The sequence below is a fragment of the Centrocercus urophasianus genome, unplaced genomic scaffold (genome assembly GCF_019232065.1).
Source record: "Centrocercus urophasianus isolate 14NV4802_14NV808 unplaced genomic scaffold, USGS_Curo_1.0 seq_14, whole genome shotgun sequence".
Classification (NCBI taxonomy): domain Eukaryota; kingdom Metazoa; phylum Chordata; class Aves; order Galliformes; family Phasianidae; genus Centrocercus; species Centrocercus urophasianus.
In genome coordinates, this window is record NW_024884586.1 from 19,696,109 (window position 1) to 19,715,430 (window position 19,322).

The window sequence follows — 19,322 nt, forward strand, 5'->3', positions numbered from 1 at the left end:
CACAAACAGATTTACTGCTCAGTCTAAGAGGAAATATTGTCTAAACATTTTTAGTACATATGCTATCTTAGCAATTCAGCAACTGAAGAGTACATTCTTGATCAATTATCCTGAAGCTGAATCTTTTATGCTGTTGCTCATTGAATCAATTTTTTATTTTTTTTTTTGTGGCTAAATTGCAGCAGGCTGAAATATTGAGGGGACTGTTTGGGTCTTTGTTTCTCAAAACGAGGAGAAAAATACCTGTGAGATTTAAGCTCATTGCAGTTTTCTGTGGATAAGAGTTTTTCCCTACTCTGCTTTTATTGTGTGCTGGGATTATCAGGGTTCTTTCCATAAGCAAAAGGGCTTTAAATGGTGTCTTTGGACAGCAAGCTCCCCAGGAAACTTAAAGTCAATAAATCTGAGGGTGATGTGGGGACCACTGAAGTAATTAACAGGGAAGCATTTTGTGCTTGGAGTGGGACTGCTTGAAGACAAAAGTTAATGCTAGCAGTAGAAACGTGTGACAGTTGTATTCATGAGCTACTGGGAGAGAGGCTTTGCTTGTGGAAGTATGGGAGCTCCTAACCAGAGTGAGTCTTTGCAAAGTGTCTGCACTTGACAGCAGCCTTTTTGGGGCACTGCGGAAGCCCAAACTGTGTTTCATAATGCTATTACTGCGTTACGAGACAGGTCTGATACTTCAGTATAACTCCTGTGCGAGATGTGACTACTGGTTAGGTTTAGCAAGATGTAACTGAGGAATGAAATTGTAATGCAGGATGACAAGAGCAGGGATGGGAAGGGGTTGTTTTGCAGGAAATTTCCACAAGATCATTGTGTAAGATCTCACCAAAGATGAATTAATGAGTTACCATTAAATACCCATCAGGGAGGGTAGTAGTGTGTCATTTGGATCAAATGGAGTTCACTGAAATTCTTATGTCAGTAGTTAAAATGAATATGCTGTACTGGGAAGATAATGAATTGAACTGGTCTGGGATGTGGCACGATAAAAGCATGTTCTGAGTTACAGAATGATTACACAGTCTGATGTAAATCTTTTGCCAGAAAAATGATATCAGATTGGTTATTGGTAGATCAAACATCATCTGCACCTCCTCTGATCAGAAAATGCTCTCAAAAAAACACATTAAAATAAGAATCATGTGAATTAACTGATGTGCAAAACACTCTTGAAAGCACTCCCAAGTGAAAAACTAATGAAATACCACAAAACAGGACAGGATTTCCAGAGGGAGAAATGTCTGTGGTTGCTCTGATGGATTTGTTTCCATTATAGTTATCTACTCCAGTTCAGAGATTCACCTTCAAACAAGTGGTGTGTTTCCATCTCTTGGGAAGCAGATATGTAAGCTTCATACAGATGTTTTCAGTTAGAGTATCTACCCGAAATCTTTGATCCAAACCTGGCTTACATACATACCAGGTGTACTTGAGACTTGCAGCAAGGGAAGAAGCTGGCCGAATAACAGAGCTGTGACATGTAGCTGCTGCTGGGGTCTTGCACAACAAGAATTACCTTTGTCTTTCACCCTTTTATATTATTTTCTGTTGTATTTCATGCTTGTTCATCCTCCTGCCCAGTTCATTGCAGGTGAGGTAGCACTTGCTGAAGTTTGCCAATGTATCACATACGCTCCCTGTTGTCACTTGGGAACTGGAGTTTTGGTTGTGTTCTGGTAAATGTGGTGATATCACTGGCTTTTGATGTCAGTAATAGTTTCTGTTGAAATGAATGCTCATGATATTAGGTCCGCCTGGCATTTGCTCTGGCTGCCTGTCTACTGTGGCTGTGCTGAGATGTTCCCCTCACTGATCTGGGGAGTCTGGGCTTAAATGTTTGCAGGACTCTGGCTTCCCACCTGCTGATATAAACTTTTTCTCCTTTTGCTTCCAGTATAACCATCCATAAGCAGATTTGAGTACTACTGTCTTAGATTTTGCAGCATCTTGCTTTTGTATTTTGTTGTCAACTGATGTTTCAGTCGATACAGTGTCACATACTGTGGCTTTGTCCTTGCATTTAATTCATCGCTGATGGCTGTAATAGAATTTGGCACTAACGGGTGTGCCTTTGCCAGTAATTTGAGAACACAGTGTGATTTGGACAAGCGATTGAGCCGTCTGTTTTTTTGTTCCCTATTGCTTTAGCTGAGCACTTTTTCTTGGTAAAGCAATGTCAACACGTATATTCTGTCAGCACAGCACATAGCAGCGTATGTCATAGAAGATTTTTGTTCGCAGTGCAGGCAGATCAACTGGCAGTGCCAAAATAAATAGAACTTACTATGAGAGCTTTCAAAATCAGCAGTATGCTGTGATAATCGGAAAGCTAATGTGGTATCAGAATGATAGAACTGCAGATAGAAAAAAAAGCTGTTTAAACAAGAAAAGGCCAAGTGATCTTGATTATACTTTCATACTTCACCTATGATGGTTTCTCTGCTTTATGCCATGGCTTCTGGTTTTGAAACATGAAGCTAGTTGTAAAATGCTTTAAACTTTCTGCTCCACCATCTCTCAACCCCTAGCTGCTCTCCCCAGAATCCTCTGTCTTGCAAGTTCTTTTGGGTTGATGTTGACTGCATGCACGCACTCTCTCTGAGCCGAATCAGTTACCAGCAGCTCAAGGTTTGGGGACACAACCTGATTTGTCTGCTACCATATTATAACTTTTCTGGAAGGAGCTGTAGAAGGACATCTAAAGACTGCACACATAGTGGTGTAAATTCCCATCTCTTTGCAAGAAATGCTTTGTTTTCTGGTGCTATTAGAATAAGTCATGATTGAGCTCAACATGTAAAAATGCCAGAGCGGAATTTTGATAAATGGCTTAGCTTAGTCTCTTAATTTTGGCTTTCTTCAGGATAGTAGAGGAGGGATGGCCGTGAAGCCACATATTTCAGTAAACTGGGGACAACAGGAAAACAATCCCTTACTGCTGCCCAGAAAACCTGAAAGTGAGTGAATGCCCTCCTTGCTTTAGGCACGAACTTAGAGTAATAGAAGTTTCTACCTGTTAATCTAAGCTCACTGTATGTGACCTAGAGGGCTTTTAAAGGGTGGAGATGCATGATAATGGGAGCAATGCTATATGGTGTAACAAGTCTGTGGTTTCCAAAACAATCATGGTGATGAGGGGCCAGCAATCTGCAAGTTCTTTTGTCATTTATTAAAGTACTTTACTGCAGTGGAACAGGAAGGCTGTTGTCCATGTCATACTTCTGCTCTTAATGCAAAAAGGTGGCCCAGTTCCTCTTCGTCTCTCGCATTCTGGGAGTCCACCACTAGCAGAAAAAAATGCTGTTCTTTCTCTGGAGGGAGGAACAAGGAAAATCCTGCTGCTCTTTTACCAAGGAGAGACAAGGCAGCTGTGTCCCATCCTGTTTTAAACTGTAGAGGGAGTTCCCACCAGAAAGGAACTGTTAGTAAAGGGCTGTACAAAAGTTTTTTTTTTTTTTTTTTTTTAAAAAAAAAAAAAAAGCTAGCTCAGCTGTGAAAAGGGTCAATAACACTCTGTACTTTGGCTTGAGGGAGGTGACAAGTGCAGCATGACCTTGATTTTTCTAGGCCTTGCATTTTCTGTAGGAGCCTGCTGAGCCTCACTGCGTGGTGCTGAGCCCGTGAATTGCATAAACGATCTGGTGTTTGCCTGAGTGCAGGTAACTAAGATGTATGAAGCAACAGTAGCTAGTTCACGACATGAACATTCTTCAGTAGCTGTTCTTGCTAAGTTTTCTAGAGGAAGAGTTTTTCTTCTTTCTAAGATGTAGCATATTTGCACTGAGAGCTGCTGGTGACTGTGGGCTACAGTGGGAGAAGCACAAAGATGCTCAGTGTTCAGGGATGTCAGTACAGTTCTTTGTCAGCCCTGAAGGTTTGCTCTATTACCTGTCAGTCAAGTGTGGTCTATGAGGAGAGATGAGAAGAGCCTGGTTGTCTGCTCTGAGCTCTTTTTGTTACAGTGAGCAAAAAGGAGCAAACAAATTGTGCTGGATGGAAGAGACACAATACAGCTTAGCTTGGAGTGCAAGGTTGGCCTCTCTAAAGCTTTCTACTAGATGTGGTGCTTGCAAAGAACCTGAGGCAAAGAAATAGGATATTTTGATACTTAAACTGGAGACAGGGTGGCACAGATTAATTTTTGTTAAGGTACCTTAGGGGCCTAGCTACTTCTGCATGATAAATAAACAGTTGATTTTACTGTATCAACCAGTGCCTGCATGCTGCTTGCGGTTTGTTACTGAAGCCAAATTAGCTCTCTCTTTACTCTGCTTCCCCTCTCATCTCATGCTGTTCTTGCAGGCTTCATTAGAAGCACTGGCTGCAAAAGCACTAGTTGAGTTTAAAAAAAAAAAAAAAAAAAAAAAAAAAAAAAAAGGGGGGGGTTGGAGGGACATGTACACATTTGGTTCATGGAAACAACAGAAAGCAAATGAGTATCTTTTTGTTTTGCTGGCTTTGGCTAAAAAGGAGCAAAGAAAACAAACTCTTTAGTTACATAACTCTGACACAGTTCTTAGCTTGTGTTTCCCACAGCAACTGGACATGATTATTGCAGGGTCTTGTTCTTGCAGAGCAGACCCTACTGGTGTTAAGAACACTGAAGAGTTTAAATGCTATTTAGACATTCTGGAATTAGTTCTTCTGAAGGGAGTTCATGATCATTGTGGTTTGCCACTTGCAAGTGTTTGAACCCCATACATTTGCTAGCAAGAATATCAATATAGAGCATGTTCCTGCCCACCCCTGAGTTGACTGTCAAATGCAAACATCTGGAGTTTGCAGTGGGACAAGACTAGTTACAGTTCTGTTTTCTTCTTTCAAAAGGTGCTTAGTTGCAGCATTTGTTATTAACAGAGCCAATGCAAATACTTTTGAAACTTGTGCTACATGTAGTGACTGCTGTGCATGCAACAGAAAATGTCCCAAGATAACAAGATAAGCTGCAGAATATGCTCTCAAATTGAAAAGAAAGGCAAGCCAGGAATTGGTGACCATGGTAGCCAAACTGGTCCTTTATCCAAAATGGAACAACTGAGAAAAGCCTGCAAGTCAGTGTGAGGTTGGACTCATCATCTGATGAGAGCAGGAGACCCTTAGCTTTGTAAATGTGTTCTGTAGAAAGAAGTGGAATCATAGTGTGCTGCAAGCAGTATCTGCTCCACTTTGTGAGGAAAGAATAAAATACTCTGCTGAGAAATGCTAAAGCCAGGTGTATCAGGGGAGCTGTCAAGAGAAGGGAAGCTGGCTGTTAATGGAATACAAGGAAAATTTAGAGGATTTTGAACATATACTCAGGGAAGAAACTGTGTTGAGCATTTGCTGGAATTTATCTTGCATCTTAAGTACCCTAGCAATACATATTTCTTGTAGAATATATTCATGCTGCTCCCATGAGGCCAGTTTTCCTGCCACAACGTTTTGTCTTCTGTATTGACTAATGGGTAAGAAATTATAAAGGGAAGGAGATAACCGCAGAAAAATTAAGTGTATTGAGCAACAGGAGCTCAATACAGAGCTGAGACAGTTTCCCAGCATAGTGTATTGCTTAGGCCTGAAGGTCGTGTGAAGATGGGAGAATTGAATGTGGAGCCCTGCAGAACCCGTTGTGGCACCTCTATGTAATTCCCATTTCCAAGTCCACTTGAAAGGGGAAATGCACTGAAAATCAGTGAGCAAACAAAAAAACCTGAAAACTTCAGTCTAGGCTCAAGTTTGCATAGCACTTGTGAAGGGAATCTTCTTCTGTTGGACTCACACTGCAGAGCTACTTGAACTCAGTTCCTTTGTGGAGAAAGCCAAGCCAGAGGTGCTCATTAAGTGTGCTCATTGAACTCAGGCCACTAGCAGGGCTGCATAAGGAGGGCTAGGCTGCAATGCTACAACTATACTGCATGCTTAGAAGGCTCAAGCCACAAGCCAGTGCCTCATTCCTGACAACTGAGAGTACTTGTGTTCACACTGCAGCTTACACAGGAAAAATCTCTTTTTGTGACTGAACAGTTTGCTCAACTGCAAGTATTCCTTCTCCTCAGTTAGAGCTTAAGAGCTTTCCCTGTATATGCACCAACGTGAGGGGGGACTGGAAATGATGGCCCATCACAATGAAGGTGGTAGGATGCAGTTCCTTCTTAGATTCCTCTGGCTAAAAGCTTTAGGTGAAGAATATGCTGCTGAGAAACACAATATCATTACACCATGCTTAGGATGGTGGTAAAGATTTTCCGTGAGTGCAGGAATAGGACTGCTTAGCCTGCTGTGGCAGAACAGTAACTCTTCAGGGTAATGACAGTTACCACTATCCCTAACCTCTGCATGTGCATAGGGTGCAGGTCCTCCCTTTCTTGCTTCTCTTTGAAACAGTTGCTGCTACTTGATGCTTTCCTGGTCTCCTTCTAGGATGCAGCTGACCCTACGCTTGCAAGGATTTGAGAGCACTAGAGAAAGCCAACAAGATATTAATCAGCATTCAGCTTTTATTAACTAAATGCCTGAGATGTATACAGCAAGATTTGCCAAACCTGCTGACAGAAATTCAGAATTTCTCAGGTAAAGCAGATGCAAACGTGGCATGTAGTTATGCAACAACATTTGTGTAAACATTCCCAAGTCAGGTATAGGCTAGCAGCATTATATACTGGGTCAGAAGAGAGTATCAGTGGTGTCAGTTATAGGAGAAGTGGTAAAGATCCTGTTTGACAGCCATGAGCAAGCCAGGAACTCCTCGTCTACCTCCAAGTCTCGAAGAAAACACCACACTGGGAATAGCATCTTTGGAGGATGGGTGGGGAGAAGGAATGGTTCTAAGCAGAGAGGCATCTTGAAGACTCCAAATTCTGGTGTAGCAATCCTGACCAACTGGAAAGGAAGGACATCAGTGGTCAGCATCACACCAGAAATAATTTCTATGGCTCTGCAAGATTTTCATCACAGTGACTGAAGGAGCATATGGGGGGAAAATACTTGACTGTTTCGACATATCTTACAGGCAAAGAGGAAAAAACTATGTATTTCCTATTAGGCAATAAAAGGTATGCTAAGAGTGCTTTCCTTATTATTAAGCTCCTGAGCAAAACAAAGTGGGGAAAAACTCAGCTTGTTAAAATTACTGAATTACTCTTATTATTCCATCACTTACTGAGAAATCCAAGGAGAATAGATCATGTTTAAAGTTACCTTAAGAAACCTAGTCAAAGTATGAAGAAAAAAAGTATTTAGGGATTTTGTTTCTTTTATTATGTTTCCTTTTTGGAAAAAAAAAAACAAAACCTGCAGCTGCATATATTCATAACAAGCCCAAGTGAGACAATTTACAGGGAGTTCTTACAAGCTTTCGTCCATTGACACACTTCAGCATCAAAGAAACCTATTTATGGTCTTTAGTCTCTGTATAAAAATACTGCTTTGAGTATTATGTTAATACATTGCTTCTCTGACCTTCATTTTGAAGTATCTTCTTCTCTACTCTTAAACTACACTGGGAAAAGGATAAAGGAACTGTAAGGATAAAGCAGTTGAGAGCACCATGGGAATGATTACAGTAGGTGTGCATCTGTAACATCTTATTTTAGATTTTGTAGCTGATTATAGTACATCTAAAGGTAAATTTCTGTGGAATTTTAAAGAATTACCAGCTCTACAACTTCCAACATCTGTAGATAAGAAACACTCCTCTGGGATAAAAAAAAAAAATCTGCACTTACAAGTAAAGGAGAAAAAGTCAACCCACCTGCTGTAAAAAGTCCTTCCTCCTCATTTACATGCAAAGGGAGAATAGCATATTCATTGTGATGACCTTCATACTGTTTCACACACTTTGCTGTTCTCAGATCCCACAGTTTTATCTGCAAGTTAAAGAAATTGTTCCAAAAGCATGTTAACAGAATAGAGATCACTCAACTGTTGGTAAATAACTGGATCTTAGCAGTGAGAAGCAATGACCCAAGCAGGGAACTACCACTCAGTTCCACACTACTCTGCAAAGAACCAGCATCCATCTTCAGGACTGAGGTAAGCACTCAGTTATTGCCCAGATACGAAAAAGAACAGTATACCCTAAAGATGATAAAACTGTACCTTTCCAGCCATATCTGATGCCATAAGGTAGTGTTCTGCCTTGAGAAGGCGAATACATGTAACTGCTGAGTCATGGAAGAGACGAATTGCTTTCCAGTTCTGGCCCTTTCGGTTGCGTTGACGTACATCAATGCTGAAAATTTCACCTGAACGGCAGCCATTGTACAGCATTGGGGTCTGGAAGAATCCAAGAGAAAGAGGTGTATGCAACACCAGAAAGGACGTACGAGTTCTGCAGAAGTTACTTATGTCAAGGTTTTGAGCTTTCTGGTGCATTTGTGAAATCATTAATGCAGGCACTAAGGACAAGAACTTTTAGTACATCATTTTTTTAGCTAACTCATTAGCTCTGTTCAAACCTCACTTATTTATCTCTGTTGTAAAAGTTCAGCAATGTTAGCAGGAACTTTGTTTAACATAACAGCAGAATAAGAACTGGAATTCTCATGTTCCAATTAGACCCCTCCCCCTAAGTCTTTGTTTACAAGTCAGTTAGAATTTTATAGCTGTTTTCTTCTTGATGAAGACAATAAACTGAGTGTTAATGAAATCAGGTCATTTGGCAAAAACAAAACACTCCTACAGTGCATGATTGCTGTGCACTTTCTACTTTCATCATTTCCTTTTTATCTATGAATATTTAAGAAAAATTAGCCTGCTGCCACAGACTGAAATCAGTTATTTTTTCATTGCTGTTACACTGTGTGCCAGCATAGGACCATATCACCTCTGTTAAGGAACAATAATTGTAGTCATAACCTTCTGTACAACGTGATGAGTCTTATCACAGACAGTATAGAAAGACCACTAATATCAGTGCTCTGAAAAAGAAAAAAAAAAAAAAGGGTGTATGTTTCTTTGTACCTGGGTGGCAAACTGTTGTGCCAAGACATCACTGCTGGTTCCAAATGTCTGTCGGTGCCCTGTCACTACATTGGTCACAAGAACTCGTCGTGTCAGGCCTAAGGGAGATGTTGTATTTGTTTAGTTATGATTTGAGTAGCAGGTGGGAGATTTATGCAAGAAGTCTTTGCCAGAGATAAAAGTGGTTGCTAGCCTTGCAGATCACCTGTGCTGAAGCAGTTGTCTGCTTGTGGATTCAGGCACCAAGCACAGGACCAGGCCGTAGATATCTTGAAGTTGCACAGCATTCCAGGTCGATCTCCTAGGAGAAATTAACCACATGTGGAACATCCATGAAATGTAAGGACAGGATAACACAGAAAGCTTCTCTGGACATTACTTTGAACATTACAATTAGAAGCAGAATCAACGTTAATATCCCTGTGCTACTCAAGATATAGGAAACAAAAGTGGGATTTCATGATTGCAAGCTTAGTATTTACACTCTATCTGTCTATATACACATCTGAGAGACTGTTAAAGTCTTCATAGCAGGAAAAAAACAGGGAAGAGAAAAATAACACTTTCATAGCACTTTTACACTAAACACTTTTATGGCACGTCTGCCACAACCTTACAGATATCAGGCAGAACAGGAGACACGTCTAAAACCATGTTTCAGATGGGTTAAGTTCTACTTTGCTCACACTATCTATTTAGAAATATTCCCTTAAAACAAGAATTCAGGAGATTGTGGTGAGGCAAGACCCTTAGAAATACCTAAAACAGTCAGCAGAAAATACTAGACAGAAGAACTTGAGCATAACTAGGGGCACCTGATTTGTGCAGGCTTTAAAACATTTTACAGAGCACACTGGCCTAGTAGCCATCCATCTTTAGTGACTTTTCAAGTTCACACCAACTCTATGCATCATTTTCCCCATCCCTCCTTTATTCTTTTCCCCAAGGCTCCATAAATAGCATAACATTAAACATTTAAAATGGGTCCATACTCTTCTAGCACAGACCCACATCTAATCTGTATAAACTTAACTGATCATGTCTGAATAGGACACCAGGTTAGATGACTGTGCAGTACCTTCTGAAGGTATCAGCACAGCTGCTGCCCTCAGGAACATAGAATAATTTTGTTCTATAAAGATAGGATTCTCTAAACGAGTCATGCTTACACACAACTAAGAATGATATTTAGTACTGTACAAGGAGCCATGGGGTGAGACTTCTACCAGCCTTCCGCCTATGATTAATCTACTGAGCACGCTCGAGTGGCTACTATGATAAAGTATCCTGCAATGACACTGGATAGTCTATAAGGAAATCTGAGTATTTCTTGTGTGCAGCTTCTGTATGTTAGTTAAAGGCCAAGCTACTCAAATGAATAATCTCAAATGTTTAGTTTCAAGTAAGGTGTTCTCATGCCAAAGTCAAGTACTACTTCGGCAGCAGTTAAAAATAAACTAGAGCTTTGAATACTGTCTGTTAATTAATTATCAAGGTAAGTTATTTAATCTGTTTGTTTCTTATTCTGCTTCAAACTTGCTACATTTTTATGATAACACAACAGTCCCATCAACTACTGAAGTGTGGACATGATTTGTACTCTTTGCATATCCTGTTATCCAAAACTGGGGAAAAAAACCCAAACAACACCCTACCTGGATTAGTGCTGCTGAACAATGATGCTGGAAGCAGACTGGCACAGCCTGGAGTTTCTGCAATTCCCATGAGACACAGCGTGCTGGAGTGAGTTAAGGAAAACAAAGATTTCTTCCTAAAATGGAAAAGGCTGCATAGTATTTATAGCTGGGAAGGGCAAGATGCTCTGACACAGCTGAAACTCTCAATACTTTCCCTTTTTTAACATCTTCCAAGAATGTTATTGTGCCTTACACTTTACCATTAGGTCTTGACACTCCTTTCTTTCATAGGAATGAGCTAGAAAGATCTCCAATTTTAGATTTTGTACCTTCAGTACCAGAAAGATAAGCTGAGAGAGATACTAAGGCATCTTTCTACAGATAGGAAAAACCTGCAGGACCTACATGGATTATTCTTTCCATCTTTACATGCTGATAACACTGCACTGATACAGAAATGTTCTGCATGGAGATGGGTTTGAGAAAGCAGTACACATATGAAGGATTCAAGAGTCAATTTAGATTTCATTTAACACTTCATAAAAATTATACCAGGCATAAACTGGTTTTGAAAGCTGCTTTTCAGCTGATTAAATCTGTGAGGTGAGTAGGGGAAAGCACTGATTAAGCTAGCTGTCCCCAACTCCTAACCATCTCTAAGCAAGCTGATGAATTCCTGCCACCTTCTGGACCAGTTCTGACTCTGTGTCGCTTTTCCCATAAGCCATGACATAGGTGTAAGCTTTTTTTTTCATTTTCTCTTTTACTGGCCACTTTTAATGGCACTTTAATAGCATTTCTGTTGCCTGCCATCTCCCACTTTTAAATCCCCTTTCGTTCCTCTCTTCTGTGACTCTGCTTTGTCCACTGCTGCTTCCTCTACTATACCATCAGCCTTCCTTTTGAGACAAATCTGCAGAACGTGTTCTCAAAGTTGCAGAGCACAGTGCCAATGAATTCCTGCCATTTTCATCTTCCCCCAATAAATATGAGGATGGTTTAAAACAGAAACCAACCAAACCTGCTTCAGAATGTTCCACTTCTTAGAAGAGAAAGTTAGTTGCCATAAATCTCTTTTGTTGTTGCCCAATCAATTTCTAACCACTAGACCACTTTTGATTTGGCACCTGCACAATTAATGGGCTGGCAAGTCTCCAGGGCAGGGAAAGCAGTCTTTTGCCTTTTACTGCACGGGAACAATACTACACACATCTGTAACAGCACCATGCATCTGCCTCACAACATGCAGCAACTTCCAATCTTTTTAAAATTTCCCTGTTTTCCAGAAAGCAATAGTTTTACAGTTACTACATAAGAGGTCTTCCTGAAAGTCAACTGCTCTGTGCAGGATAGTCAAAACAGAACTGAAATTTTGCTTTTTTAAAAGGATATAAAACATGAGAGTCTGGATGAGTCAATGATGCCCAGCACACAGAATTCACCTTCAGACACAAGAAGACATGCTATTTTTGTAGACCTCACACTCAATTCATGAATGGGTATTTCCATGCAAAGATGATGTGAAACTGCAGTGGGCACACTTCCATAGCCCACGAAATAGCACAGCAGTGACATACAGATACTTCATTTTAGCCTTATACTCCTCTTAGATGCACAGGAGAGAGGGAAGCATTGAGATGTCCGTCCAGATACAGACTGAGCCATCAAGCACATCCTATTATTTAAAGGATCATCCTTAAAAGATCTGAACATGAAGAGATTATCAAAGCCTGTTCTAAATATTCTTCCTGTTCAGGGATAAATACATTTTCCCAAAATTATCTTTAAGAAAGAAGCATATAAATTCGTGTATTTCTCAACACAGTTTTGTCAGCTATGGCTACACACAACTCTGAAGTAAGCACTATCTTTGGAAGGTGGTACTTCAGTGTGGTCTTCTGTTCCAATAGTAGCACAGCATTCTGGAGAACTACTGCTGGTACTCAGACTATCAGAGACGAGTCTACTGCAATTTTGTGTTTATCCAAATATCACACTGCTAGATTCTTCCATTCTCTCCTACTAAACCCTTTCCCAGCCCTCATGCTTTCCACCTGTGCCTCCCCAGCAATAGTGTTTGTGAATGTGACAACTGAAGGAAGCAGGAACAGAACACAGTACTTTGCGGTTGGTGAAGTAGAGGTTGTCATACATCTCCACAGTGAGAGACTCCTTCCCCAAACCGCTGAGGTTGATGATACCGTATTTACATCCTCCATGCTCCACGTCGTTCACAGTAAATATCCGCTCACACGCAACGTCTGCCTGTAAAACAGAAGCACTGTTGCACTTAGTGGAAACTGACTGAAAACGATGGCTCGAGGTGGCTGCATTTTGTCTAAAAGGAAGAAATGTGCTAATTCTGATGCCAGCAACAACATCAACTTTCTATTCGTCTTTAAAACAGCAGTCAATGCCTCTTTTTATGAATGCAAAGAAAAAATATCAGTAAGAAAATATTTCATCCTTAGCCAACAATACACAGTCTTTCCGATTATACCAGACACTTGCTCTGGTTAATTATTAAGCACAGACTGGTATCAGTAGAGCACTTAAAGACAGAAGGAAATCTTATAAAAAGTGGATATGCAATTCTGCTACACCACACAACTGTGGAGATTCTCCTTGGGTAGGATCAAATCACAACAAAATGATGGTGCTGTACTTCAACTTTTATTTGTGACAGTAGGTTTCCAGCTCCCTTTTGGCTTCAGCTTATCTATGCAGTGCTCTGTTTCTCTCTCCTGCAGATCTTTCTACATGGACAAATGGAAGCTACTTGCTCCATTGATCTTTCCTGTATACACACTGCAACCAAAAACAGTAGAAACTGCCTTTATAGCATGAGATGTAAAATCATTACTGATGATTATACAAAACCTCTAGACCACAAAATGGTTACTCCCCAGATTCCTCTTTTATTTTCCTAATTTTCCCATTCAAAAAGCCACCGCAGTAATTATTCACTTGATTCCTGTTTATTCCCAATAGAATACACTGGTCAGCTCCAAAAATCACTTACATATCCAATCTTTTCATCATTTTCCTCTCTAGGAAAGGAACAGTCTCTTCCTACCTGTTCAAAACTACTTAGCTCATATTTGGAGAACTGACACAATGGGGACAAAGCAGATTTGAAAGCAAATTTCACCCATGAGGTTTGATTAAAAGATTCTCAATCTTTGCTGAAGACAGGCTCTTTTTAACCTTTTTAAAGATGTATCAGTTCTTGTAACATACCACAATTATTTTAAAATTGTTGGTTCCAGCAACTGAGGAGTCTGGACTGTGAATTTCTATCTTCCTCCTCTGCATGCAGTTCACTTTTAGTTCATGGACCAGCCTGTAAAACAGTCGGCGAGGAAGGAGAGAAAGAACTTGGGTAAGCCTAGGTTAAATGCCAATGAAAAGAATTCTGGATAAGACAGCTAGAACTGCTTCTTTAATCACAGAAGATAAAATGCCTGAAAAGTAGCATGCTGCAATTTCATTTATATATCCCACAAAACCGTACAGCACATTCCACATCCGTGGTATTTCACCCCATCACTGAGAACCTCCGCACACCTTCAGTAGCAGGAACATAGCAAGCCCCTAACTTGCTTCCTACATTGTTACCGAATCTGAACACAGATTCTAACCCAGGGGAAAATGTCCTTGTCAGCCCAGGGCATTGATCCAAAGAAATGCTATACTGTATTCAAACAGAACAACATAGCAACAGAGCAAATACTAAAAAAAAAATGGGAAGTTTTAAACCCCTGGCATCTGAGACTGGGAAGCATCTTTCACATTTGAATTCTCATCACTTTAGAAATTGGATTATTAAAAAATACTGCTTTGTTGTCAGTATAAATAATGTCACTCTGTCCTTAGTGGAAAAGTGAGAATTGCAAACAAACAAACAAAACTGACAGCAATGGTTGTACTGACAGCAGTACTTGATACAGCAGACAGAAGACAATTCAAATCACTGTACCTGCAATAACTTGTGGAGCTGAGCAAACCTAGCTGCCTTTTCTGTAACAGCACAGATGAGTTCAGTCCAGCCCTTGTTGTTTTCTGGAATAGAACAGGATGAAAATGTACTCAGTTTTTGGCTTGTTTATGATTCAAACATGGCTATGGGTCTTTGATGTTTGGGATATTTGGGTAACTTTTTCCTCTAGCCTATGTATAATAATGTTTCAGGTCTACAAAGCACATTCCAGCACCATCTCCCAGGTCTGCTGAAGTACAGATAGCTCTTTTTTTACTTCATGCTATCAACAGTATTACCTTAAGGTGTGAAATCACCTTCACTCTAACACACTAAGTCTGATTACATAGCAAAACTCTATTACTGCAGGACTACCACTAACTGCATGTCTGTGTGAGAACTGCTGAGTCACAGCATGAACCTCTGACTGATCACCTGAGGTGAGCAATGAGTCAGCCATGGGAGCACAGCTGAAGGCAATTCACCTGTGCTGCTGGAAGGGGTGGAGCCAGGCTGCACCTCTCCTAGACCCATTTAAGAGCTGGCTACCAGTGGGAAATGATCTCTTCTGGAGTTTTGTAAGTGAGCCCAGGATACGGGTAAGCTTTCTATCTATTCTCTTTTTGTTATCGTTATCTGCTTTGCCAAACTTTCTCTTTTATTTCATAATTATAACATCTTAACGTTCACTGATTATACAGTGTTGTACAGCAGTGTGAAACAACTTTTTCATTCATCCCTTTCTAAGACTTCATATGAACACCTCATAAATACTAGGGAGAGCAAAGGACAGAGAGCTGTGCAGAGTTATAGAATAACAAATCTTTTCCTCATGGTTTAGGCATACAAAAGTACAGAAAGCCTACAAATAACATCCCACTTTGCCAATTCAAAGCAGGGATTTGAAACCAGGCACCCAATGTCATGACTGAAGTGCAACTGTTAGACAACTTGCTATTCTGAGAGTTCACCTCTTTACGAGCTTTTTTGTTTGTCTGCTTAGTGACTTGCTTTCCTTCCTGCATGAAAAAACCAACCAAGAGATTTCAAGAGCTACAAATTCTCAGCAAAAAGAAACTTCTGTTTCTTCACATAGCTTATGGGATTGTACCATAGGAAAAAACTGAAGGGCTTCAGCTCATCTGTCCCAAGACAGAGCATGCTAAAGGCTAATTACAATCTTTTTCAGAACGTACCCTCTTTTGTTGTTCTTCCTCTTCTAAGAGTTTCAGTCTCTTACTCTCCATAGCCTTGTACTGAATGCTCTCCTTGGTGAGTGGGTTGTAGTTGTTATGTCCAGGCAGGAGGCGAAAATAGCGGTTTTTTTCTGGGTCATAGTAAAATCCTGGCAGTTCTTAAAGTGCCAAAAAAAAAAAATCAGACAGACAACCAAGTTTATTCATTACTCTTTGACATCCCATATCCTCATGGAAATGTTAGTCACACAGCTCGTAGTTCTTGCCCCCTGTTGGTGCCATGGATGCTATCTATGCTTACTGGGAACAGAGGGCATCTCCTTAAAGGAATAAAGTTTATAGTTGGCAACTACAATGCTGCTACACAGATGCAGAAGGGATGCTACCACTGACCAAAGTGAATTTCACACAGACTTCACACTTCAGAGAAGCAGAAAGGTTTTGCTGTATAACAAAAATGACCTTTCTTTATGAATCAATCATGAGGGGCTGCTCTAGATTATGGTTACTTAGGGTGGTCTCAAACAAACAAGGCAACTAAGTGTCACCCAAACCAAATACAAAGCAATTCCCTGCCCAGAACCAACCGTTTTTTCTTCACCACCAAGGAGAGATCTTGATATAAGCAAGAGTACAATTAGGCAATATACAGGGGCTCCTCCTGAAGAGGAACTGAGGACAGAGGCAAGATAACACTATGCTGTCTCAAGACAAAGAATTTTACTTCAGAAAAGGTGAACATTAAGGTCTTCAAGAATTTTTATTTAAACCTTTATCTACTACTACAAATTGTGTTTGATGTTACTTGCAATTCAGCTCACTGTCATCATCCCTTACAGGTTGGCAACAAACAACCAATATGTATTTACCTCAAAAAAAAAAATATATATATATATAGTGACTGTTATCAGTGAGGTGGGCAAAAGCACACTGCTTTAGTACATGGAATCAGCTCACATAGCAATACATGTTTTAGATTATATGTACTATTTCCCAACAGGCTCACAAACTCTTGATCAGAAAAGGGTGATATACAAAAAAGATAGCCTTACGCTCTGGCTTTGACTGTTGCTAAGAGCCAGCAGCGTTTCAGGACTCCCCTGTTGTGGAGGTACTCAAGTTCCCACAGGCTCAGCTTTTCCTGGGGATGTTTAATGAGTCAAAACCAGAGTGCAAATGGGGCATCATCTTTAGTGGCACTGCTACTGTATCAAGTCTGGTTCTGCCAGCTGACTCTCTAATAGTGGATGAACAGGTCATTTAACCAGATTTTACATCTTATAGATGACAAACGTACTGAAGGCTCAGAAATGCATTTGTTTTTTTCCCCAAAGTGGAAGACAAACACATCTTTTAAAAGGCTGGATAATTCAATCTACGTTATATATTTGTTACATACTGTCTTATTTTCTTTGCTTATTTAATATTTTTACTGAAGATGTATTTTATAACACCTTCAATGTATATACAAAAGAAACAAAGTTAGTATTCTTCCCCAACATTGATTTTTAAGAGAAACAAATATTTATTTTCAGTTTATATCAGCTTGGCTAAGCTCACAAGTTTTCACATAAAAGATGGATTTGTGGGCCAAAAGTGTATTTTGTTCTGCTTTCCAGATTTTCACTTACTACATCTTTTTTTGATCACCTTTTCAGATATTATCTTTTCCTGCGAACTTTCCTGCTTATATTCATCCTCTAACACCATACCATTAGCACACCCACTACTCTGTTTTTCATACAGTCAACATACAGATGCTGGTTTTTGACCTGTAAATGGCATCTCTTACCTGGAACTGCAGAGTTCTGTGTTGAACTGGGAGAAGAAGGATGTCCACTGTAGCTGGGGCCTGCATTCACTGGGCTTTGTGCTTCCTCCTCTTCAGGCCTTAAAAAAAAAAAAAAAAAAAAAAAAAAAAAAAGTAGTATTGCCTTCAAGACAGACTCACGATTTTCCTACACATCTCTTGCACAGAGCCTCTTTAAAACAGTTTGTTAGTCATATTTACACAGCACTATTTTTCAGGTCTGTGATAAGCACACCATATGCCATATCACCATACACTAACCAATGGAAAAGGAACAGTAAAAGTATTCAGCTTAAAACCTCTAATGAACACTAGAGATAATAGTATCTTATAAGGCTTAACTATTGCTAAAACGTTAGTGACAGTTACTGATCCTGTCTGCCTCTAACTCTTTTCAGAAAAAAGATGAATTCTGAACGTGTTACCGAGACCCGTGCTTAAAGGAAAAGCCCATCTCGAAAGCACGGTAACTCTTTACAGCTTAAAATAAATGAGAAGGAAACGACGCCAGCCCGGCCCGCACTCGCCTGTGGCTCCAATGACCGCCGTCGGATCTCAGGCGCCGAGCGGGGCGGTGGCAGCGCCTGCGGTAGCCCCACCCTCGCTTCTCTTTGCCTCCGCCGTGGCTTCTCCCCATTTCTGTCCGTAAGCCAAACGTCGGTCCGTACTTCAGAGCCGCGTGCCCGGCCGCAGTCCGCTCGCTTCCTGCCAGAGGCCAGAAGCGCTGACACGGCCCAGGCGGCGGCGCGCCTCCGAGCGGGCAGGGCGGCGCCCTGAGCCCAGACGGGAGCGCGCTGCGGCCGGCACCGCTCCGGCGAGCACGGCCGCGGAGGCGGCTCCGAACCACCCCGCACAACGCGCTCGGGAGGGCGGAACAGAACGCGGGGCTGCCGGCGGCCTGCCGCTTCCTGCCACTTCCCGCGGCCGGCGGGCCGAGGCATCCGCCCGCGGATCCGCGAGAGACGGGTGCCGCGAGCCGTGCCCTGAAGCGAGGCCGCGGCCGACCACCCCCCCCCGTTCCTCACCAACACCGCTCCTCACTGCTTCCACCCGAGCGCCAGAGCTTGGCCCGACAGGCGCGGGATTGGTCCTCGCGCGCTACCTGTCGTTCGATGGACAGCTCCCTCACCGAATAGCAGAAGGCCAGGCCGCCGCGTGGCACGCACCTCTCGCGCGGAGGGGCGGGGACACGGGCTGTTGGGCGGGAAAAGCGATTAAGAGCTGCTGGGCGGGCAAAGGTGGCCCTCAGGTGGTGAAGCTGCTGTGGGGTTGGTGTTGTGGCTTCTCGCATTCCGAAATGGCTCTGCAAGGACCTCTTAATTCTTAAACATGGTTTTGAGCCTTTTTCTACTAGTCCGAAAGCGCTTAGCTGAGTAGCGTTATCAGAGCTAGGAAAGCACGCAGCAAGTGTGTGAGGGGCGGAGAGCAGCAGGGTGGGCTCTGGGCACCTCCGCCGCTCAGAGGCCGCAGAGCTTGCAGTTGTGGCTGCCGCTGCTTCGTGTTCACTGTAAGGAAACATCTCTCTGCTGAAGCTTTTCTTAACGCCCTTTTGTGTAGCGGCCGCCCTCTTCCCCCTGCTGCTGTACGGCGAAACGTCAAAAAGCCTGTGGTGCATGTGTTCCTCCCTCTAGTGGGGGCTGCTGGTACTGCAAAACGCGTCTCACGTGTGAAAACCGACCGAACAAAAAATACCCCAAACAACTGGAAAAACTGTGTGGTGGCTGTTTTCCTCGCAAACAAAAGATGTAGGT

The 19,322-nt window shown here is 41.7% G+C and overlaps 1 protein-coding gene across 2 annotated transcripts; it reads right to left on the reverse strand.

Annotated features, from left to right (window-relative positions):
* Positions 1-6,467: 6,467 nt before the first annotated feature.
* On the reverse strand, positions 6,468-18,686 carry DCAF4 (DDB1 and CUL4 associated factor 4). 2 transcript variants are annotated; one of them, XM_042815109.1, is made up of 14 exons: positions 18,597-18,686; positions 18,099-18,276; positions 17,554-17,651; positions 15,762-15,919; positions 14,566-14,648; positions 13,827-13,929; positions 12,708-12,851; positions 11,979-12,028; positions 10,605-10,684; positions 9,155-9,250; positions 8,950-9,047; positions 8,086-8,262; positions 7,739-7,853; positions 6,468-6,867 (listed from the first exon to the last, which is right to left on the reverse strand). In XM_042815109.1, exons 2-14 carry the CDS (start codon positions 18,206-18,208, stop codon positions 6,674-6,676), a joined length of 1,506 nt encoding a protein of 501 aa, XP_042671043.1. In that variant the 5' UTR covers positions 18,209-18,276; positions 18,597-18,686; the 3' UTR covers positions 6,468-6,673. The 2 variants fall into 2 exon arrangements, with proteins under 2 accessions (XP_042671043.1, XP_042671044.1); XM_042815110.1 differs by lacking the exon at positions 18,597-18,686 and having other exon boundaries at positions 18,099-18,314.
* Positions 18,687-19,322: the final 636 nt, after the last annotated feature.

Bases quoted from the DNA above. Each gene is read 5' to 3' on its own strand.
- DCAF4 (XM_042815109.1), bottom strand. From the start codon at position 18,208: ATGGGGAGAAGCCACGGCGGAGGCAAAGAGAAGCGAGGGTGGGGCTAC. The intron at 12,029-12,707 runs GTACTGTGTTCT...TTGTGTCTGAAG, and splicing joins TCTACTTCACCAACCGCAAA to GTGAATTCTGTGTGCTGGGC. The intron at 9,251-10,604 runs GTAGGGTGTTGT...AATTTCTCCTAG, and splicing joins GTTCAGCAGCACTAATCCAG to GAGATCGACCTGGAATGCTG.